Source organism: Dermochelys coriacea, chromosome 1 (assembly GCF_009764565.3).
Source record: "Dermochelys coriacea isolate rDerCor1 chromosome 1, rDerCor1.pri.v4, whole genome shotgun sequence".
Classification (NCBI taxonomy): Eukaryota; Metazoa; Chordata; order Testudines; family Dermochelyidae; genus Dermochelys; species Dermochelys coriacea.
Genome location: NC_050068.2, coordinates 291,452,851 through 291,477,799, shown reverse-complemented (window position 1 = coordinate 291,477,799; position 24,949 = coordinate 291,452,851). Strand labels below are relative to the sequence as shown.

The 24,949-nt window shown below is 39.4% G+C and overlaps 1 protein-coding gene across 6 annotated transcripts in view; it reads left to right on the top strand.

Annotated features, from left to right (window-relative positions):
• SRGAP1 (SLIT-ROBO Rho GTPase activating protein 1) overlaps nucleotides 1–24,949 on the top strand; it is a 240,664-nt gene that overhangs the window by 195,455 nt on the left and 20,260 nt on the right. For 3 of the 6 annotated variants that reach the window (XM_038404044.2, XM_038404033.2, XM_043494010.1), the window contains 6 exons: nucleotides 973–1,006; nucleotides 5,659–5,719; nucleotides 5,890–5,967; nucleotides 7,600–7,734; nucleotides 20,117–20,222; nucleotides 24,048–24,272. In XM_038404044.2, the coding sequence (XP_038259972.1) occupies nucleotides 973–1,006; nucleotides 5,659–5,719; nucleotides 5,890–5,967; nucleotides 7,600–7,734; nucleotides 20,117–20,222; nucleotides 24,048–24,272 (639 nt within the window). Of the gene's footprint in view, nucleotides 1–375; nucleotides 443–972; nucleotides 1,007–5,658; nucleotides 5,720–5,889; nucleotides 5,970–7,599; nucleotides 7,735–20,116; nucleotides 20,223–24,047; nucleotides 24,273–24,949 lie in introns of those variants that run through there. The other 3 variants (XR_006274821.1, XM_043494019.1, XM_043494015.1) reach the window with 3 other exon arrangements.

Sequence of the window (24,949 nt, the reverse complement as noted above, 5' to 3'; positions counted from 1 at the left end):
GTGCTTAGAATGTTGGTGTGTCATGATGTGGTTGGCAGGATGGATTTCCATTCCTGCTGCACATTTCGTGGATGATAATACAAAATAAGACCATTCCAATCATACACTTTGGCCGGGGCGGGGGTGTACAATAAAACTTTAAAAGAGGATTTGTAAGGAATGTCAGAATTATCAGTGAGGAATTTCTTTTTAGCAGGATTTTTCCTCTTTTTATTATGTTACACATAAATCTTGTGAAATGTCTCTGTTTGCCAAGTACCGTTTTTGTTTTCCTTTTCTCCTCTTAAAATGTTTTATTATTTTGCCACGAGCTTACAGATATTTTATAGTATGACTTAATTCTACTTGCTCAGTAATCACATTCCCTTCTCTTAGGCCTCCAAACCTTCCCCCTAAACCCCAGAAACACAGGAAGCCCAGACCCTGATCACAATATAATGCTAAGTTGTTTAATGGTGATTTGGAATCATTTATCAAGGTACAGACACCGGCTCTCTGGGTGGCTGATCTCAACACTTCTTACTGTAATGGTCAAAACCTCATGTAAACTGAGGCAGATCATGACATTCAAATTTGTCTTGGGCCTCTTGCCCAGCTGATCAATATAATACTTCCTAAAGTCAGAGGGAAACAGAAGAATACAATATTCACATTGAATTTCCTTACAATTTATTTAATACAAGCATGGATGGTTTTGGTAAAAAATTTGCAGTTCATTAAAAGATAAAGTTTAATGTTATATCCCACAATCTGACATTATTTCCTACTAGCGGTTTTAGTCACTTTAAATAAATCAGAACGCTATGTACAACCAATAGTACACTGGGTCTTAAATCAAGATTTTCATTTCCCATGACTTCAGGAATTCATTGTATTGTGTGAAATTGTGAGAAGCATACTTCTGTATCTTGTATCTTTGCTGTATTTACTATCTTCTTCTTTTTCTTATTTTATTTCTGATAATGCTTGTAGCCGAGGACGAAGGAACTCTCACACCAGACACCAGGTATAGTTCTAGTGAAAAGAAAGCTGACTCTTCCTCACTAACAAGTTGCATTCATGCCTGGCTTTAAATTAGTTTTTCAGTTGACCTTACAGGGGAGGTTTGCATTAAGAAATTAGATTGTTTCATAATTCAGTTTTGGCTGCCATAGTCCTCCTAGAGAATGACTATGGAGAGATGAACTATAAATTTACAGATATTCCCTTATTCATTAGCAAGCACTTGCTCCCCACAATGTCCTGTGTTGAATGAGAATAAAACTTCAAGTCAACTCTAGTAGTAAGGTTTAGGTAATCAGTTTACAAATTTTAAAAATATTTTTCAAAACAACAACTCCTGGAAATGCACCTGGGATCTGAGAGTCAAGATGAGTTCCTTTCTTCTTGTACATCATCACTGGTAGTAAATATTTTGTAGGACAAATTCCACCATTAATGGCACAAATATCCCACTATCTTCAAATTGAGCTTTTCGTGACACCTACGCAACTGCGCTGAAGGTTAATGGTATTACACAGATGTCAATACCATTTGTGATATAAAGACATAATAGTAAATCATAGCACTGGGCAAAACATTAACATCATTATCTTCAATTATCTCCACAAATATACAAATAAAACAAAAATTAACACACCCAGATTAAAAAAATAGAATGTATTGCCTTCCAGCACAATCCAGATCTTGGAACAAGCACTATGAGACGAGGTGGGTGAGAGCTCTGCCACAAGGAGAGAGGCTGTTCCCCTGCATGTCCAGTCTTAAAAAAGAGGTAGCCTAATGACTGATCATTCAGTAAGGCTCGGGAAAGAGCCTCTAGTCAAAGAATGAGCTTTGTATGGAAAGGATGAGTCATTTTGACTGGCCCCACAACAGGATAGAAAAAATGGCTCCTTATTACATAACTGCTTTAACAAGACGTGCTCATCGGGCCGAAATACGTGCTTGTTAATAGCAAATATTTTATCTGAATTAATGGCAGTGGAAGGGGTCAGTCTTGGTGACATCTAGCAAAAGCAGATTCCTTCCTCAAATGATTTTTTTCCACCAATGGATTAAAAAATCTCAGGCCTGTTACTTTTGATTAGCAATGAGCTGGACAAATGTGAAAACTAAGGCTGAATGTTTTAGTGTTTTGAGACTACTCCTAAAACAAGCATTAAAATAGTCATGTGTACTCTGGTAATTTCTTACTGCAAACAATACCCTTTTAGCAGCTTTACATTCCTTGTACAGATAAGTATGCTAGCAGTATATGTGATACGTGTTCTAATATTTTGCTGTTTTGTACGGACAGCCCAGTATTTATTGTTTTTAATTGTTGTAGTATTACTAGGTTAGCAGCTGAACTGTGCAAATCTTGTGCAAATTAATTTATCTGCTCCTGAATTGCTACACAACCTGAAATGTAAATTTTGGTGTAATTATTATTGTTGGTTCTTAGCCATAACCCTCCCCTTGGCTTTTTTTTTAAATAAAATTCTAAAATTTACATTATTTAAAGTAGAATAGTTACTGGAATTATGATAAATAACCCCATTAAAGCATTATAATGTTGCACACCAAAGCAATAGTTAGGTCATCTCAGCAATTCCATTGTAGATTTTTTCCCCGAAACATATAAGAATATATATACTGTATATTTGCCCATGGTCTTCCATTAAAAAACTAGACACACAAATTACATATAGAATCTTTGCCTGGACTTAATTCTTAGCTCTCCCTTCTTTACTTCTAATTTAGTTTCACATGAAACTAAAGGACTATTTTATAAGAAGAAAAAGAAAGGTTGCATATTTTGAGTGACAGTTTTTTATTTGTTTTCTATGTGGTTTTGTAACTTAATCTGTTTTTATATTAAATTTTGAAATAAATTGAGATTCATTTTTCTAAATATATTGTAGCCACCAAATGATTTTTGAAGGTACCTTTTGGTTGTGAAAAAAGTTTATTTTTTCAAGCATAAACAGTAACTATTTTTAACCATATATGGTTCATGTCCTCAATGCATATTTGAGGACTCCTTCAGAGTCCTTAATCTCCACTGGGTAAATAGTATCCTATTTTTAAAATGCCAAAATGCAGAGCCCAGCAAACAGTAACCATTCTCTTGGATCTGATCCTTTCGACACTAGCAGACGTTGCAGAGGGCATGAACAATGCTCCTCCTCCTCTCTCTCTCATGCTGTTTGCTGGAATGGCTACTTTTTGTGTTTTTATAACTTAACTTTTTTATAAGACTATGTTGAGCCTGTGGAGGACAGAGACTTTTTTTTGCTTGGTCCCTACCCTTACACCTATCCAGTTTGGGTGACCCTACCAGAAGTTAAAACTCCTGCAAAGCAAAGCAATCAGGGTCATTGAAACACACATGCCTTCTCACCACATAAAATCCTCAGGGAAGGAATTCTTTTGGATAATCAATGGTTTGAAAAATAGTCTAATTAAACTTAAACTTTACTGATCTAGAATCCATGTATGGTCAAATACTTCCTGTTCCCTCCCACTGATTATTTTTTTAAACAGTCATATTTAATATAAAACAAAAAACCCTGTATTTAGCTAACGTCATGGTTATGATTCAAGCACCAAAGGCAAGACATTTTAGAAATACATTAGAAACATTTAGAAACAGATTGACAGAGCCAGAAGAGTACCCAGAAGTCACCTACTACAGGACAGGCCCAACAAAGAAAACAACAGAACGCCACTAGCCATCACCTTCAGCCCCCAACTAAAACCTCTCCAACGCATCATCAAGGATCTACAACCTATCCTGAAGGACGACCCATCACTCTCACAAATCTTGGGAGACAGACCAGTCCTTGCTTACAGACAGCCCCCCAATCTGAAGCAAATACTCACCAGCAACCACACACCACACAACAGAATCACTAACCCAGGAACCTATCCTTGCAACAAAGCCCGTTGCCAACTCTGTCCACATATCTATTCAGGGGATACCATCATAGGGCCTAATCACATCAGCCACACTATCAGAGGCTCGTTCACCTGCGCATCTACCAATGTGATATATGCCATCATGTGCCAGCAATGCCCCTCTGCCATGTACGTTGGCCAAACTGGACAGTCTCTACGTAAAAGAATGAATGGACACAAATCAGACGTCAAGAATTATAACATTCAAAAACCAGTTGGAGAACACTTCAATCTCTCTGGTCACTCGATCACAGACCTAAGAGTGGCTATACTTCAACAAAAAAGCTTCAAAAACAGACTCCAATGAGAGACTGCTGAATTGGAATTAATTTGCAAACTGGATACAATTAACTTAGGCTTGAATAGAGACTGGGAATGGATGAGTCATTACACAAAGTAAAACTATTTCCCCATGGTATTTCTCCCTCCCACCCCACCCCCCACTGTTCCTCTGATATTCTTGTTAACTGCTGGAATTAGCCTACCTTGCTTGTCACCATGAAAGGTTTTCCTCCTTTCCCCCCCTGCTGCTGGTGATGGCTTATCTTAAGTGATCACTCTCCTTACAGTGTGTATGATAAACCCATTGTTTCATGTTCTCTGTGTGTGTGTGTATATAAATCTCTCCTCTGTTTTTTCCACCAAATGCATCCGATGAAGTGAGCTGTAGCTCACGAAAGCTTATGCTCTAATAAATTTGTTAGTCTCTAAGGTGCCACAAGTACTCCTTTTCTTTTTGCGAATACAGACTAACACGGCTGCTACTCTGAAACTTTAGAAATACAGGTTCTGATCCTCCACACAGACCCATACTGTTGCTTACTCTTATTCAGAATCCCATTGAGGAGAACTTGGGGATCAGGCCCAAATATCTTAACTTCCCTTTCAGACTGTATCACAAATAGAGGGGTAGGTCCTAAATGGCACCGAAAATAGGCATAATGGATCCCCACACAGGAGAACACATGCTTCTAAAGCTGCATTAATGTGTATCTCTATTCTGGTTGAGACCCAGCCCTGTACACAAGCTCCTCAAACAACTTAGTCCTGCTAAGGATAGGAATACATTGTACAGGTAGCTGTCGGTGGTAGTAATTCCCAGGTCAGGAAGTAGACAGTATATCATCCCGTGCTATCCAGTTGGTGGCTCTTACTGCAGACAGCCTGTGGAGCAGCGTTTCTGACACCTCAGAGGAGCCAGAATAGGGGCCACTAACTTCTTTCCCTGGCCTTTCAGGCCTAGCCATATGAGCAAGCATATGCAAGAATTTGGCCCCAGAGTATATAAAATTCACTCCAGCTACTAATGGAAAAATAAGCTAAATTAATGCACAAGCTTCATTTTTATACCATGATCATTAATGTTAATTGTATATTTAAAAGGAAATTCATTGTTTAACTCATTTTGCTTCAAGAGTCTAAAATAACTGCATGAAATGAGGTTTCATGTGTTTTAAGATAACCACATGCAATGAGATAAATTGAGGATAAAATTTCAGCCATCACTTAGAATTTACTTGAATTGATGATTTGCATAAGAACCTTAATATTATTTTTTTAGACGCCTGGCAAAAGTGGGGAGACAGTTTTGTTTGGAAGGGGTTGTTTTAGTAAATACTGTGAGTCAATCTTGAATTATCAATAAAACTCATTTTCACATGTGATCTAACTTCTGTCTCTTTCAGTTTGTGATTATATTCTTTTTGCTTTTGCCAGGATTCAGGACAAGTCATTCCCCTCATAGTGGAAAGCTGTATCAGATTTATCAATTTATATGGTAAGCTTTGAAATATGTCATGTCACTTCATTAGCACCCTGGCTATTTTGCATAAAGTATATTTTGCATTATAATTTTACACTTTCATGTTTGTCATTTACTTGTTAAAAAATAGATTAATTCTTTAGCACATGATCTCATTGCTCATCTTTTCTTCCCCTACCCTTCAGGTCTTCAGCATCAGGGAATTTTCAGAGTGTCTGGTTCCCAGGTGGAAGTCAATGATATTAAAAATTCATTTGAGAGAGGTAATTGAATTTTCATCCCTATGAGCAACCTGAGATCCAGCTCTTGAAAAAAAATAATCTGTTAATTTAATAATTTTCTTGGATATTTAAGCAATTTTATGTACTGTATTCACTGTACTTCAAGCTTTGCCTAACTGTATATTTACTTGCACAGTATAGTAATGACTCTTTCAGCGTTTTCACATTATTCTGCCGCTAGGCACATACGATTATATTTTGCTATATGAGTACACAAGATTTGTGACCCTTGCACTATCTGTAAAATGTTTAATTTTCCAATGGTGATCTGCAAAGGATGACTTGTTTGTCTTTCCTGTTTTTATTATCTTTAAGATTCCCAAAAGAACCAAAAATATTAAATGGATAATCAGACAATATTTAACACAATTTGAGACCACTGTTACTGGGTCTTGCAGCATATGAGTGCTTGACTTTCTGGTCCCTCTGCCAAAGTGACATCACAATCGATACAAACATAGGTTGAAAGAGTCGTTCCATTTTAAACCTCTATTTTCATTCCTAAGGCAATTTCATCCCAGAGGATAATTTTCTGAGAAAGATGTGAGACAATGAACAGAGGTTTTAAATGTGTTTGTCTTTCAACCTACATTAAGTCTACGACTGTTGTGATGTCACTTATTGTGGCAGAGGAACCAGGATCTGAAGGAGCTAGCAATTCTCTGATTGTGTTAAAGCATAGTGTTAATTACATTTTTCTAAAGGAAAAAAAAAAAGCTAAGTCATCTCTTTTGAGATTTTTACAAACCGTTTTTTAATTTCTAGCATAACCTTTGCAGATCACCTTTTAATCAGAGGAACCCTTGGAGAAAAATCTGTCTTGTGACTAACAGCAAGAAGAAAGAGTAGATGATATTTTCACTTTCCAATATGAACTGCATACCTTGTAAAATCAGATATGATACTTGAGCAGATGTGTGCAGTAACTATTTTTATATGATAAATGATGCAGCACCCTTATATCTGAGGACATTAATGGATTGTTACTGTCTATCTCTAAAGTCCGCCTTATTAAAATGGAAATTGTTTTGCTACGGAAATGTTCTCGAAATCATATAATATCATTAAAGCTAAAAATGTTTTAGCATCCAGTTTAGTCTTTTAAATGATGCAGTATTTTGTTGTGAGTTTTAGTTGTTTTGATTCTGTCCATTGTACTCATAAAACTGCATTATGCACATGTTCCTGAGTTTCTGTGAATGCTTTTTCAATCTAAAGAGAGATGTGCAGCTCAAATAAATTTCTGTTTTATATGTTCTATATAAGCTGCCTAGGAATAGTCCTAAAAGTCCTATTTCACTAAGAATGATCGCATTCTTTATTTCACTAATTGCAAATCATAATCTGTCCCAAAATATTCATTCTGAACTTCATGATCTATGGGATCACTGGGTTACGTAATTTAAAGAAAGATTTATTTCAGGCTGGGGTTTTTTTTGGTGGGCTTTTTTTTTTTTTTCAGTTTAATCACGGGGTGGGATTTCTAAACCAATGTTTATTATTTTACTACCGTGCAACATCCCACACAGACAAATCAAATCTTCATTTATTTATATGAAATACTATTAAGCAAGAATGCCTGTGTATGTTTCATTTACTCTATTTATTTTTAAGGTGAAAATCCTTTGGCAGATGACCAAAGTAACCATGACATTAACTCAGTTGCTGGAGTACTGAAGCTCTATTTCCGAGGGCTGGAAAGTCCTGTCTTTCCTAAGGAAAGATTTAATGATCTTATTTCCTGTGTCAGTAAGTAAAAATTCCTATTTCATTCTCTATAGAATTACATGTTCATAAATACAGTAGCTACCTAGAAAAAAATGTTTCACTAATTTTTCTGAAACAATTAGTTTGCCATCTACAACAGTCTGTGTCGATTATTAGTCATACTTGCAGCTGTGACTGCTCCCTTTTTCCAGAAGGATCAATGTACAGTATAAGTCTTTGTTTGTAGTACAGCAGGAAGACAATCTTTCTTAGTATATGAAATATTTAAATTTACATACACTGCCATTTTCTTCTAATCTCTAGGGCAGAACAAGGGAATGATGACATCTGTGTGCCAAGAGAGTGCATTACTTCTAGCAATGGTTTCACTCTCTGCAGTAGTCTCATGCAAATGGTGGTGAATAACTATTTAATGACCCAACAGTGTCTGATTCTGAGCACCACCTGTGAGATGCTTAGTGCTCTCAATTTCCATTTGTTTTTTGGGGAGTTGGGATACCTCAGCCCTTTGAAGGATTAGGAGTATAATAGTTCTCATTCCAGGTGATGTTCTTTCCGCTGTACACTAGGTAAAGAGAGGAAAGTAGTATAAAAGGGCTCAGAAAGCCTCAGAACCTGCTGATGAAAAATTCCCTGAGTACATGGAACTGAGACAGATAGCTGCAGGCTGTCATCAGAGGACTTCTTCACAACTCTCAGCATGAAGAGCATGCCATCATGGGACTGGATGTTTTTGGGAAGAAGTGGGACGGCAACACCTAATGCTGCAAAATGTCTGGGCAGTACTGTTGCCCACAGGCAGGCAGGGACAGGTTACTGTAATTTACGCAACTTTCGATTGCTGTCCGAGTTACACTGGGATACCCTACGGCCCTGGGACAGCCCAGAATCAACAGGGCACAAAACATGGCTTTGTGAGTTCCATAGTTAAGTTCCAGCTCTTGTGGAAAACTTTCCTCCCCTTAGCCTCACTCTATTGGCTGGCTGTCCCAGCTGAATGTAAGTGTTATGAAGGAGGAGAAGAGAAAAAAGAAAAGGAGTACTTGTGGCACCTTAGAGACTAACAAATTTATTAGAGCATAAGCTTTCGTAAGCTACAGCTCACTTCATTGGATGCATGAAGTGAGCTGTAGCTCACGAAAGCTTATGCTCTAATAAATTTGTTAGTCTCTAAGGTGCCACAAGTACTCCTTTTCTTTTTGCGAATACAGACTAACACGGCTGCTACTCTGAAGGAGGGGAAACAATCTCATAGGTAGCTACGTTCAATCCCATGGGGGGGTTTTAATTAGGACAGGCACCGTGAACTCTACTATCTGCTCAGTGAGGAGCCAGCTCAACATGCAGAACTCTAGGGTGATTTGTTCAGGTACCCTGTGTTGCTCAGCAAATGGGCAGTTGTGCTTTGTACTATGTGGCGCTCAGTGTGTGGTTTCATTTCTAGATAGGATAAATGGCAGTAATCTAGCATGGAGGTTATTAATGAATGGATCACTGTGATCGCTCGGTCACTTAGGAGAGGGCGCAGTATTTTGGTCCTGCTGAGATGGAGGTGGGCACATTTTTTTCCACCATGACTATTTGAGTCTCCAGCAGCACTGTGGGCCCCAAAACTTCAGACTAATTTAACAATCCGAGGACAGATTCCCCCAACAGAAGGAGATGTGAGAGAAGACAAGTTTTATAAAGTATTTCAACCTTTCTACCAGCGTTACCTCAGTCTTGTCTGGGTTCACCTTTAACCAGCTGCTACTCATCCAAGAGCAAATGTCATGGAGTCAAAAATTTTAAGGTCAGAAAAGGGACCATTCAGTCTGACTTCCTTCATGGGGCATAAAACTTAACCCAGTAATTCCTGTATTGAGTCCAATAGCTTCTGGTTGAACTAAATAATGGATATTAGAAAAACATCCAATGTTGATTTAAAGACATCAAATAATGGAGAATTTACTACATCACTTAGTAAACTGTTCAAATGGTTAATTGCCCTCAGTGTTAAAAATTTGCACCTTATTTTCAGTCTAATTTTTCTCATTTCAACTTCTATCCTTTGGATCTTGTTATGCCTTCATTTTTTTGATTAAGCATTAAGACAGCTGGGAGATAGTGGTGTTTACATGTAGACCTGGGTAAGCCCACATACTGCTGGCACTTCAACTTATGTCATCTCACCAGGTCTCCCAATGGCTTTAAATAGATTTGAATGCTATGGAGGAAGAAGATTGAGCCTTATAGCTCAAATGAGGGCTTTGGAGATGGAAGAGCAGTTGTCCAAAACAACCTGTTAGGTTCTTTCCAAGAAGAGGGGCCTGAACTGTTTAAAGTTCCTTTCCCTCCTTCAGCTTCTCAGATGTAGGACAGGTGTATTTGGTAATTGATGGTAGAGTTCTGGCAGAATGAGTATAGATATGCGTCCCTTGTCAATAGGTCAGCGCCAAAGCAACACCATTTTGTGGCCTATAGCTTCACTGAGGGGGAACCAGGTTCATGTGGCACTGGAGACTGGCTTATTTTATCAGTCAGCTTATTTGAGAAAAGTGAGTCTGGGCATTGGGTGATAGTTTGTGAGGCTTCTTGCATCACCCAATGGTTTCTTTAGTCTGACTACTATATGTCTTATGGTAGGCAGTAAATTATCTTCCTGAAAGGAAGTGTTGACAATCTCTGTTATAGTAGGGCTCCCAGAAGTTCCCTGTTCTCTGTTTCTATCCAGGAAGAGCAGATATCAGAGTCACAGATGGTAACCCTGAATGATTTCACTCCTTTCCTTGGAAAGGGAGTATTGTGTTTCTGTTCCTGCTCTTGACTAGTTCCTCTTGTGGTTTATGAGGCCATCTTGGATGTAAGTAACCTTCTTTGTGACAATTACTCTCAAAAAGAGGCACTGTGTCTTAGGGTTGAGTAGAGCCAGTCTGTATTTCCAAAATGATTTGTAGCCTAAAAAAGTTTTGCTGGGCTTCACTTTTCTGCCTCAGTGGCAAAGAAGAGAGAGGTTCTGTTTGCCTTTGTTATGGCAGTAGCATAGGTTTGTAGAAATTCTGTGTGTGCCATTGACTACTTTCAGTTATTTCTTTCACAAGTCAACTGACTGCATAGGTGGGGAGGTTGAGAGAGGGTGTTTTGGTACTAGAATGTCTTTAGCAGTGTTCTAGAAGTGGCTGTAGGACCTAGCAAATTCATCTACTCCTTGGCTGTGTGGTTGGGTAGAGTAAGTTTTGGCAGGTTCCAAGAGTTTTTTCTGGGTAGATCATGGTGTTTCATCTTGTTTTGGAATAAGAAGAGTTCTTATTCCTGTCTGGAGCAGCAAGTGGTCTGATCAAGTTAAGGGGATGGTTCTTGCATTTATATTCACAGCCAGCCCTAGGATCCAGTCCAGGGATAGTCAGCTGTGAACCTACATCTGTAGCTTACCTGTGAAAAACCTACGGTGGAGAGTTTGGGTATCTTTCTTAAAATATTTATAAAACACTTATGTGTGTGTTTATTTTTAAATACAGTTACTGAGTATCAGTGAAACATTTGGTTTGTATGAAATTCATGGTCTGTTGACTACTTCATCCTTGAAATATTACCTACATTAAAATGTTTGCCCATCACAATATTTATATATTTGCTTATTTTTGACTTGTTTCTGTTTTCTGCTATGATAAGGTAGAAAGGAGTATAGTTCATATGAACTATTATTTGATTTCCAAGCAAAATCATATTTATTCACGCACTATTAAAGCCTAGCTTTTTAATCCAAGGCAATGTCAATTCATGTCCCGAACCAACCCATGTTGGTGTTTGTATGCTCAAAAATAGGTGCGAGAACAAAGGAAACCAAAGCAGACTCTAAGCCTTAAACTAAGACTGAAGTAAGCTAAAATGAGTATAAGGAATTAAAAGCATTACTTGCATTTTTAAAGAGTCATCATAGAAGAAACATAGCGCAAAGCTCAGTGCAGATGTTTCAGCCCTCCAGAGAACTATTGCACTGAACAAGGCAGGTGGATGGCTTAAATGTTTGTACTGAACTTTGTGCTTTTGTTTCTTCTCTGATGTCTTGAGAGCACCTCAGCAGCAGTATTTTTAATTCCTTTTGCTGGTGTGAGTTTTCAGACCCTCTTCAGGGTTTTAATTTTGTCTCTACACTTGTATACTTAGGTTGTGTGCTGCTTTTCAGAATATAATCTTTTATACAAGAAACTCACTAATTTTAGAACTTACTATACCCCACCTGAATTTTGATGGAACCCAGATATTATATATTTACAAAATCCTAGTCCAGTCCCAAATGCAGTTTTTACTGTTGTTTTTTTAACCTTAGACATCATATAATCTGCAATGGGACAGACAGTTTGGGCAAAACCCTGCTCCCAGTTTGGATTGTAAATCCTTCAAGGCAGGGATAATTTATTTTCTGTGTTTGTACAGCCCCAGCACATTGGGGCCTCCATCCAGATTGAGGCCTTCAGGCACTATCATAATAATACAAATATGTATCACTATTACTAGAGGCAATGGGAGTTTTGCTAATTATTTTTAACAGAAGCAGGCACAGGCCCTTTTCCTGTAAGAGAATAGAAATTGTTAGGACTTGTTGAGAGCACTATATAGCATGTAGATTCTGGAAAGCTTTTATTTTTTAATGAAGCTTGCAAATGCTCCAGTTCTTATTAAATAGAGTTTTTGATAGTACATTATGAAAATGAATATATCCATTTTCACTTGGTGTCCTTCCAAACAGCCTGTGAAGATTAATGCAAATTTATTTTACAGTTCTGTTTACAAAGATTCCTGTGATTCACAACAAAATAGGATATAGAAATTGATACATAAAGTTGGCATTCATTTAAAAATATAAAATGGCAAAATGTCACAGATAGTATCTGAAAATATAATGTTGCTAGTGAAAGAACCTTGAAAGTGGAATGTTCAGCTATGGATGTCAAACATATTTGAGGCTACTACCATAAAATGAAGCTTTTCACAATGTAGCCACTGAGGCTTTTGTTTTGTTTTGTTTTTTTGGCATTAATGCATACATTTTCAAATGAAATAACATATTGTGATTTAATGCTTTTTCTTTGCAAGTGCTTTGGAAATGGTGCTACAAAAGACTCAATGCTTTCTGTGCAATTTTCCAGATAAATGTATAATAATTATATAGCTAATTTGTTTTGATCTTTGAATAGCTTTGGTTTAAACTGGGGACAAGTCCTGATTGTTCCAGAGCTAGTCTGCAGCAAGTGATAGGGCATAAGGAACTTGTATCATTATGGACTTCTCTATACCGGAAAGTGATAATTCAGCTGCTTCTGCTGCTTGAGCAGAATGGTGGACACTACTGCTGGTATTCTGAGGGTATTGAAGTCAGCCCTTTTCGGTAGATGCTAGTCATACTGAAGGCAATATGAGTGACTCCTTCATACACCGGAGCCAGATTTGGCCACTGGAAGCACTGGTGATGAAGTAGAGGGATGGCCAACTGTATCTTGCACTCTCATCAGTTGCTTTTCCTGCTGAATGTAAATTACACTTATTTTGTACACTCACCAACTCCCATGTCAGCATACGTTAAATCACTTTTGTCACTTAGAACCTACAGTAAAACCTGCCTTTAGTGACCACCTCTCAGGAAAGACAACCTGTCACGAGCTACTACTTGCAGAGGCCATGGAACACCACCGCTCTCTGGTGTGCAAACCTTTGAAAAGAGACCACCACTTAAGAAACCACTTTTGCTAACTCCCATGAGTGGTTGCTCTTGGCAGGTTTTACTGAACTTGCACTTATTTTATGACCAGCATACTCCTTATATGAAACTCACACCTCTGTTTTGTCACCACTGAATTTGGCCTAGAAAGGATAAATATTTGCTATACATTACTGGGGAGGTTGTGGGAGAGATGGAAATAGAGCCTGACCCCAGTGATTGAGTTATAACCACTAGGCTAACTTCACTTACCACATTCTAACCACTAAGTAGTGCTCCATTGCACAATGCTTCTGTGCTCAAATGCAAACGTTTGTGGTTTATATACCTGAGCATTTATTGCCTGTTAAATGCTCCACTACTTTGGGATTATTGCTTAAACATCAATTTGCCTGATGTTGTCTTATGTTCTTTCGACAGGATATATTCTTGTCTTCATGTATAATTTAATATTGTGTTATTTGGTTTGGCTTTTTTGTTGTTTTTTCCCCTTCTCTGGTCTACTTTATTCCTTAGATGCTGGTTATCGTGCATTTCGCTTTAAGCACTGTTTTCAGAAACCTCAAGATAGTTCATCAGGTGATTAAAATGGGCTGCTGCTTCTTAAGGAAAAGCAAATGCGCACCCTGGTTCTCAGCATCTCCAAAATGGACAGAGATGACACTGCATTATGAACAGGTTCTAGTGATTTTTGGCAGCTGATGATTTTAAAAATAGAGTTTTGTTTAAAAATTTGAAGCTCTATTACACAGTAAGTGAACTAAGTCAATTGATTAGAAATACACACAAAAACCCAGTGACAGAGTTCAGTACAGCACAGCCTGCCTCACCCCCACTGTATACCTGCCTATAGTATGCAGTCAGCAGTGGCTCCAACCTCTCTGCACTTCTTCCATTAGGCATTATGGCCTCTGGAAAGCACAGTCTCAAAAAGACTATGGTCCCTGACGTGGTCCTCCCACAGTGCTGCCCTATCACAGCTGGTTCAGAGATCTCTGAGTGAGTGCTGAGACCCTCCTATGCAGCCACTACACCTATAGTTTCCCTCTCCCTGAACTCTAGGCTTCCAGGGTGCAAAAGATCTTGCAAGGCCCTCCACACCATTGTAGATTTCACTCTTGATTTAAATATAGTTGGCCGCTGCAAAATATGCACCTCTCCACTTGACATCAGTTCCCCTGAGGCTGTTTCAGTTGTGGCCAATATTCCTTCCCTTCTCCAAGCACCTCCCTTCCTTGCCTCCTACCCCACACATAAAGGATAGATTAATTCCTAATGAGGTTATCCTTGCCAAAGCCAGGCTAATTGCCTGGACTTAAAGGTGGGAGTGTTGTCTTGTGATCTTTGACTCCTGGGTCATTCCTCTCATTGTAAGTTTTATTCCCATTTCTGCAACTAACTCTGCATTATTTGGGCAAGTCACATAGGTTGCATACCACAGTTTGTATGTTGTATTATAATTTAAATCAGCTTCTGTACCAGATGATTGGAGGATAGCTAATATTATGCTAATATTTTTTTAAAGTCTCCAAAGGCGATCCTGGCAATTACAGGCCAGAAAGCCTAACTTCAGTACCGGTCAAATTGATTGAAACTGTAGTAAAGAATGGAATTATCAGACACACAGATGAACAGGATTTGTTGGAGAAGCGTCAACATGGCTTTTGTAAAGGGAAGTCATGTCTCACCAATCTATTAAAGGTGGTAGGTGGATGTAGTGTACCTGGACTTTCAAAACAACTTTGACAAGATCCCTCAGCAAAGGCTCTTAAGAGAAGTAGGCAGTCATGGCATAAGAGGGAAGGTCCTCTCATGGCTCAATAACTGGTTAAAAGACAGGAAACAAAGGGTAATAATAAGTGGTCAGTTATCAGCATGGAGAAAGGTAAATAGCAGTGTCCCCCAGGGATTTGTACTGGGACTGGTACTGTTCAACATATTAATAATTGATCTACAAAAAGGGATGAACAGTGAGGTGGCAAAGATTGCAGATGATACAAAATTACTCAAGAGAGTTAAGTCCAAAGCTGACTGCGAAGAGTTACAAAGGGATCTCACAAAACTGGGTGTCTGGGTAACAAAACAGCAGATGAAATTCAGTGTTGAAAAATGCAAAGTAATACATATTGGGAAACATAATCCCTACTATGCATACAAAATTATGGGGCTCTAAATTAGCTGTTACCACCCAAGAAAGCTATCTTGGAGTTGTGAATAGTTCTCTGAAAACATCCGCTCAATGTGTAGCATTAGTCAAAAAAGCTAACAATGTTAGGAACCATTATGAAAGAGATTAAGAAGACAGTAAATATCATAATGCCATATATAAATCCATGGTATGCCCACACCTTGAATACTGTGTGAAGTTCTGGTCACCCCATCTCAAAAAAAGATACATTAGAATTGGAAAAAGTATAGCGAAGGGCAGTAAAAATGGTTTGCAGTCTAGAAAAGCTTCCCTATGAGGAGAGATTAAAAAGACTTGGCTATTGAGGTTAGAAAAGAGATGACTAAGGAGGGGCTATGAGAGAGGTCTGTAAAATCATGAATGAGGTGGAGAAAGTGAATAAGGAAATGTTGTTTACCCCTTCACATAACACAAGAACTAGGGGTGACTCAATGAAATGAATAGGCAGCAGGTTTAAAACAAACAAAAGGAAGTACTTCACACAACTCAGTCAATCTGTGGAACACATAGCCAGGGGATGTTGTGAAGGCCAAAACCATAACGGTTCTGTTAGGCAAAAGATTCTTTTCCCCAAAAATCAGACAGGCACAGACAATACTGAAGGGAGTTTATTCACAGTACCGGGAAGACTGACAAGCAGGGCTTCAAAAATACGGTGCCATAGTGGCCAGTTTTATATAAATTCTTTTGCATTTATCTGTACATACAGAGACAGACATTGTTACAAATCAAGAGAGAACCCTAAACAAAGATAAAAATAGGAACAGTACGTATGTATAGAGGTCATCCTATTGCATCAAGCATCTATGGCTACCTTGTGGGGGCAGGAGGCAGGGTTGGGGGGAGGTAGGGATGAGTGCTTACAGATATCTGGTGGGCTGTGAAGGGAGGGTTTATTCTGTTCTAAAATCTGAGTTACTGGGCAGGCATTGACTATATAAGCTTATTAATTGTTTACAGTTGTCAGTGTCCTTGCTTCTCAGCAGTTTCTGTCTTTTTTGCTGGCTGAATTTTAACTCCTTCCTGACAGTTCCAAAAAAGAATTAGATACATTCATGGCTGCATGGAATGTGTGCATCAATTGCTATTAGCCAGAATGGTTGAGGATGCAACACCATGCTTTGGGTGTCCATAAGCCTCTGGCTGCCAGATGATGGGACTGGATGACTGGGGATGGATCACTTGATGATTACCTGTTCTGTTTATTCCATTTGAAGAATTTGGCATTGGCCACTGTCAGAAGACAGGATATTGGGCTAAATGGACCATTGTTCTGACCCAGTATGACCATTCTTATGTTCTAAAATAAATGCTTAGGTTATCTTATCTGAAAAATAGGAAAAATACCAGTTCACTTCAGAGGAGTGTTGAAATAGGACTAAATTATGGTTCTTGAGAGTCAAAGTAATGAAGATGAAGAAGAGGCCTTCAGCATGCAAGCAGAAGACTTGCTGTACTTGTGTGCAATGGGCTTTACCTCCTTGGCACTGTTATAGCCAGTAATCCCTCCTCACAGTAACTGATCTGCTAGCCTTTGCTATGGCCACACAACAACCCTACCCTCGCAGACACACCACCTCTGGAAAAGTAACCTTTAGAGGCAAAGCAACACTGTCTTTCCCTTTAATGGGGAAAGCAACACAGTTATGCAAGGGGGTTCTTGCATCCAGTCCTTTTTCCCCCATAGAAGCAGCTAGAATTTAGTCCTTGATGTTTGAGATCCTTAGGTAAAAGATTACAATGTATAAAGCATTCTCATCTATCTTTCATTGTAAACTAAAGCAAAACTTGTGAGGGGAATAACAGTGTTTCGGAAATAAACAATGGAAAGCAGCCAAATTCACAGTTGTGCAGTGTTCAGATTTTCAGAAGAGAATGCTTTCGCCACGGAAATGAGTGAGTGGTAAGAAAATTGGGACAATTTTACTAGGAATGAGTTAAAATATACGCAGCTAATTACAGCAATATGCGGTTTGTAATGACTTATAGTGACTGTTTTACACTGTGTCCTGACAGGTAGCATGCTGCTAGAATGTGATAGGACCCATACTATGAAACCTGATGTTCCCTTTTTGCTTACACTGTCTATGCCCTTGGCAGGTAGTTATGAGTAAGGCTATGTTTTAGTTACAGGTATTTTTAGTAAAAGTCATGGACAGGTCACAGGCAGTAAACTATATACCGCTGACTAAATCTTGGGTGGTCTGGGGAGAGGCAGCCCTGGGGAGGCCATGGGTGCTCATGGGGGGGGGGGAATTGCCTAGGGGAGCCATGGGTGCTGGGAGGGTGGGTTTGGCAGAGCTGGCAGGCTCCTTGCCTGGCTCCATGCAGCTCCCCGGAAGCGGCAACATACATGTTCCTTCCTGGGCGGAGGGACAGCCGGGGGGCTCCATGCACTGCCCCGTCCCAAGCGCTGGATCTGCAGCTCCCCTTGGTCGGGAATTACAACCAATGGGAGCTGTGGGGACGGTGGCAAAGTGCAGAGCCGCCTGCCTGCATCTCAGCCTAGGAGCTGAGGGAGGGACATGTTGCCACTTCTGAGGAGCCTCCTGAGGTAAGCACCGCTGGAGCCCTCACCCCCTCCTGCACCCCAAACCCCTATCCCAGCCCTGAGCCCCCTCCCACACCCAAACTCCTTCTAATGCTGGGGTGTGGGGCGCGGTGGCCCGAGACTGCCCTAGTAGTGCCTGGTGCAGCTGGCCCAGGAGCTGCCCGAACTGCTCAGGCAGCCTCGGACCAGCCGCACTGGCTGCTGCAGAAGTCACGGTGCTTCTGGAAATTCACAGAATCCGTGACCTCCGTGACGAACCCATAGCCTTAGTTTTGAGCTGCTTGTTCAGCAAATAAAGGTACAATTTCTGAAAACCAACACACCTACCCCCAGAACTGGAATGCTGGGCTACATGCTGCTCTCTTCCATGAGGAGAGGAATACCGCTCACCCCAGGCTGTAGAGCTTCGCTGCTGCTGTTGCAGGAGCTTCTGCAGCCCCAACCCATCCCTGCTACAGGAAGTGAGAAGAGAGGATGGAAGAATCTGCTTGTGCACAAGAGATCCCCAAGGAATTAGATTGCATGCAATCAAATCCCTGTTCACCACAACCCGAATCCCCCTCACACCCCCGTTCTGCTGGGGAATCTTCCATGGCTGCTGATACAGAAGCAGTATTTGCCCTGTAGTTTACCAGGCAGAAATATTTATCTTCAAGGAAGTGCTATTGAGGTGCATCACTTTTGTTTGAGAAACGCGAATTCTGCTGTTGTGATGCTCTGTTTGTCCTCAGTTTATGGTATGAAAATATCAACTGTTAGAAACTGGATTTTTTTTCCCTAAGGGGAGAAATATTTAAACACTAATCAACACACATTTTACATCTGAAAATGAGTCCTAATTTGTATAAAATAAGCACATGAAAAGACCAAAAATAAACCTTGAGAACACTGTCTATAATTAACACTGACCTTTTAGATAAGTGATTATTTTAAATGTCTTCTGTGAAAAATCTTGTATTCTGTAACAAATGGTTTTTAGTTGTTGGCTTCACCCCCAATTCCTCATTTCACAGTTTCTCAATGTTACCAATTGTCCATTGCACTGCTATTAGGTGCTATTATTCTAATATTCTACTAGGACTGTGTTTAAATTATGTGAATTGTACTATTATTTCTTGGTTGACTTAGGGGGCCTTATTGAAATGTTAAATTGCTCTTAGCAATGTCATTTACACCAAAAATATCTTTGAGAGAAGAGTTCAAGGATTTCTTATTCAGAATAGACGTTTGCTACTTTGAAAGATGTTTTGCTTTCCAGATGAAGCCACATGTTCATTCTGAACAATGTAGAAAATAATAGATGCTGATTTCTGTTGTAAGGCAATAGAAACCAATGCTCTTGTGCTGCCTCAGTCCTCCTTTACACAGCTGTTGGTTTGCCTATTTCAGGAACATTTTGATGGACCTAAATGAAATTATCTAGGGAAAACACATCTGATCATTGTACTTTGTATTTTTGGATTAACACAAGAAGGCATTGATCTAGAATTGACTTTAATAGATTTACAGCTGGAGAGATAGTGTTGACAGAGAAAACTAAGTTGGGAAGGCTTTACAATCAATGATCAGAAGGATATTTTCAATATGCAAATTCAAATACAGAGAATAAGCAAGTGTTTGGAACTGATGACAGAGATTCCTAGCCTCCTAATATTACTTTTTAACCTTCAGGGGAAAATCCTCTTATTGCAGTTTTGCAAGCTATCTTACTTAGAAATCTGCAATAAGTTAGTTTTCAGCAGACTTGCTGGACATATTTAAAGCATCATCTGGTAATTATGTATTAATAAAGCTGGTCAAAAAGGGGGAGCGGAACTTGATCTTTTCCAAAATTTTTGCTATTTTTTTTCAAAAGTTTGAAGAATGTTGGCCAGCAACCTATATTAGCATAAGAATGATACCGTTAAGCTGAATGTACAGGTTTTCTCCTAAAAAGGAGCTGAAAATATTATCTTCTGCCTTTCAGGAATAGATAATCTCTATGAGAGGGCTCTTCACATCCGCAAACTCCTCCTGACTTTACCCAGGTCTGTCCTTATAGTGATGAGATACCTATTTGCCTTCCTTAACCAGTAAGTACCTTAAGGTTCCTGTCAAAATGCTGCATCTTCATCCCACTTCCACTGCTGGTGTCAAAATTTCCTTTATCATCTTCATAATCTTCATGAAGTTTACATTTTAGCTTCATTTAACACAGAAGAGGGTATTTTAATTGGCAATTAAAACAGAAGGAAAAGGCCCATTTTTGTACAAACTGAAGTTACTTTTCTTTTTAACTGACTACAAGGTCATGGTAAGACTGATAAAAGTATTGCCTTGTTCGCAAGGACTGGCTAAAGCTGGAGCTGTAAAACAAAACAACAAATAAAAAATATCCACATTAAAAATAACTTGCATAATTTAGAAGTGAACTTTTTCACCTATACTCCTAGCTGATTTTAACTTTCTGATTGGAAAAAATGCAACATACTCAAACAGCCAAAGCACCTACAAGCTGGTGGTTTGATGCTGTGGTGCAACAAGATCCAAATTTCCTCGTGTGTATCTTTTGGGAAATTCACTGGTGCTCTTGCCCAAAATAATGATGGTGCTACAGGTGCTCAGGAATCCCACTTTTTTCCCTTCATACTGAAAAACGGAGACAGTTGTTGGGGTGGTGGGGTATCAGAAACTGGCCCATTCTGAAGGAAAAAACTGGGCCAGAGGAAAGGGTAGTGTGGGAGAAAACATTGTTTTACCTGTGTCCCTTTTCTGTTTTTTTCCTGGTCCTGGTATTTTCACTGTGTTATGCTTTCTTTGATCAGTGTTTTGCCCTATTTCTGGCTCTTTCTGTTTCTGTACTGCCTGCCTCCTGGGATTTTTGTTCTGCTGCTCCTTAAACCCTCCCTTCCTTCAGCACTATAATGTGTATTTTGGGTTGAGCTTCTACTATATCATCCAGGATGTGAATGATAAACTGTGTTATTAAATGTTAATATATTAAATCTACAGTTTTTGTTGTTAGGTTTTAATAGTGTGTGCACATACTGTATATTTGTTGTGGCTAGCCTCCGTTGTACTTGTCACCAAATAAGTGATTTTTCCAAACGCGCACACAAAGTCTTTAAATATAAGGATTTGGGCCAAGTTATTTTTTCCACCTGAAAAACCCCAGCTGTATCTCTTGAGAATGGCTATAATAAGGCTATGACAATCAGCAGTGCATGTAAGACTGCTTTTTATTTCCTGACCTCAACCACCTAACATGGATCAGGATTGGTAATACATGTTATATGGTCTGGGTCAGTATTCCTTGACCTCAGCCATTACTAATCCACAATCATTGCTGCTCTTTGGTAGTCTCCTCACTTAATTTTACATTCACTTTAGTAAAATCCCAATCCTCCAGTCTCCACTTTACCTCCCATTCCCCAGCAGCAATGGACCTACTACCAGCACTAGATGATGTTATGCTTACTGAGGGTGCATCTACGCTTGAGCTGGAGGTGGAATTTCCAGCTCAGGTAGACTGACTTAGTGTGCTAAAAATGGCAGTGTAGCCACAGCTGCATGGGCTAGCCATCTCACATACAATCCCATCAAAGCTCTAGGCACATACTTGGGACAGTTAGCCCCTCCCACCACCCATTCTGCTGTGGCTACACTATTTTTAGCACACTAGCTCAATCAAAGCTAGGGCAGGTGTGTCTATCAGAGCTGGAATTTACACCTCCAGCTCTAGTGTAGATATAGCCTTAGTGAATGAGAGATCAGGCCCTTAGTTAGCATATTCCTCCTTTGCTCCTATTTGCTCCATAATTGAGTGGATCTATTGGGGCTGCACAAAAAACACTTTGCTGAAATAAAAATAGTCTCTTGTACTATAGTCCACCAAGTGTGTGTTATGGAGAACAGAGAGGCAACAGCATGTAGCCTTTCATATTTCATAAATCAGTTATAACCACCTATGTAGCATAGTTCATGAATAATCAAATGGCTAAATCGCCTTTGTAATTTGTAGAACAAGATTTATGATTCTGAATAGCACACAGCACATTAACAAAATATGACACAAAAAAGATTTTAGAAGCAGATTTTGCAGAATTGGAAGGGAACATTTAGAATTCTTGGCTCTTTTCAGTTTGTATTGATGTCACAATGCTGTTGCTATGCAGCAAATGTTTTCTCTATAAAGTATAGTTTAAAGCCTTTTAAGCTGGTGTATTTAAAGATGGGCAAACATACCAGCTGCATCTCTAATCCTTCAGGGTGCCAAGCAGTATTGAATCAATGGGGGTTACGGGATTTCAGGCCTTGTGGGACTGGGTCCTGAGTCCTTAAGAATGACTAATCTGGGGAGCTATAAGCCTCTCTCCTCAGATAGTGCTAAAGAGCACACAGTTCAACTTGAGGGAGCCTTTTTGATTCTGAGCCAGGTATTCATCAGGCTGGTCCTCTACCACAGTTGTTCTCACCCAGGGGTATACACAGGTCTTCCGGGGATACATCAACTCATCTAGATATTTGCCTAGTTTTACCATAGGCTACATAAAAAGCACTAACGAAGTCCGTACAAACTTAAATTTCATACAAAGACTTGTTTATACTGTTCTATACACTGAAATATAAGTACAATATTTATATTCCAATTGATTTATTTTATAATTGTATGGTAAAAATAAGAAAGTGAGCAATTTTTCAGTAATAGCGTGCTGAGCCATTTCTGCATTTTTATGTCTGATTTTGTAAGCAAGTAGTTTTTAAGTGAGGTGAAACTTGGGGTATACAAGACAAATCAGACTCCTGAAAGGGGTACAGTAGTCTGGAAAGGTTGAGAGTCACTGCTGGGGGGAGAGGGATAGCTCAGTGGTTTGAGCATTGGCCTGCTAAACCCAGGGTTGTGAGTTCAATCCTTGAGGGGGCCATTTAGGGATCTGGGGCAAAAATTGGGAATTGGTCCTGCTCTGAGCAGGGGGTTGGACTAGATGACCTCCTGAGGTCCCTTCTAACCCTGAGATTCTATGATATAAGCAGTAAGGGGACGACATGGAATCCAGGGTTCAGCAAGATGTAGGAAAGCTCCAGCCACACCCTGCTTCTATCGGAGACTGATTTTTTCAGATAGGTGGAGTGACATAGCAGCGACCAGAGGATCCCTCTCTGACTATCTTGTGGTCAGCTGTGCTCTGTTTCAGATATTGGAAATTTTGTTAGATACATGGCTTCATAGTAAAGGGGAGAGGGTTCCTTCCCTCAGAAAGCTCTTAGTACTATCTCACCGACGGTTGTTTGCATTTTTTATTTTTTTACACATAGAAGAGTGTCTTTATTGTAAATCATACAGAATCCCTGAGGGCATGGCTACACTGGAAACTTCAAAGCGCTGTCACGGGAACGCTCCTGCAGCAGCACTTTAAGTGCGAGTGTGGTCGCACTCAAGCGCTGGGAGAGAGTTCTCCCAGCACTCCTGGTAATCCACCTCCACAAGGGGATTAGCTCCAAGCCTTGTTCCCAGCGCTCAGAGCCTGTCTACACTAGCGCTTTAAAGTGCTCCGACTTGCTGCACTTGGGGGTGATTTAGCAAGTTAGAGCGCTATAAAATGTAAGTGTAGACAAGCCCTGAGTAAAGTTTTCCATGTCTAAAAAATGATTGATTCAAATTCATTTCCCGCACCCTCCCCCAGTGTCAGTTTATTCTAAATTCTCCCAGTGTTGTATATTGCCAGACAATAGAAGAACAAATTCTTTTTTTTCTTTTTTTTTCTTTTTTTTTTTTTTTGGCTATGTTGTACAGGACTAAGTGTCAAAAAGGGTGGAGAACATTGCATTGTGCTGACAATTTAAGGTTGTTCTGAGCTAGTTGTCAGAATTAGGATAGTCACAGAGGAAAAGTCTTTTTCTTGATTCTTCTTCCAAAGCCTTTCTCAGTACAGTGATGAGAACATGATGGATCCTTATAACTTGGCCATATGTTTTGGCCCAACACTGATGCCTGTTCCGGATATGCAAGACCAGGTGTCATGTCAAGCTCATGTGAATGAAATAATCAAAACAATCATCATCCATCATGAGGCTATTTTCCCAGATGCTAAAGAGCTAGATGGCCCTGTTTATGAAAAATGTATGGCTGGAGATGACTACTGGTAAGTCAGAATATTATCTTTCTGTCTTCATACCAAAATGCTAGGCCTTCATTTTACATGAATGACTCCCATGATATAAGAGGTTCTGCATAAATAAAATAAATATGAAAATAAAAAAAATAATTCTAATGTGTGGAAGATTCACAGGAAAGTGGTACTGTGAAACACATGGGGCAAATATAACCATGATGATTGTCAGGGTTTCCTAACTAGAAGACTTCAGTGGAGTTAATTTAGGATTCTGAGAACTATCACAGATGTGACCATCAAGTAGTTGACAGAGGTCTACATGTACAATTGGGAGTGTGTGGCCAGATGGTGTAGTCCCAGTCTTGCATTTGTTGAAGGGTTCCATAAAAGAATTTCAGTTCATAATGGTTTCACCATTAAGCCCAGACACATATATGCTAAATTCAGTACTGCTAGAAGGGAAATATCCAGTTACCCTGTTATCCATTTAAATAAATGGAAATGATAGCTGAAGGAAAGATGTGTTAATTCCTGTAAGAGTTATGATTTTACACCCTGGTCTGAGATTACATTGTTTCTGACTTTAACTTAAACTTTTATATATATATAAAAAGTTAGTCAGAAGCAATGTAATCCTCAGACCAGGGTGTAAAATATATATATAAATTAGGGCTGTCGATTAATCACAGTTAACTCGCATAATTAAC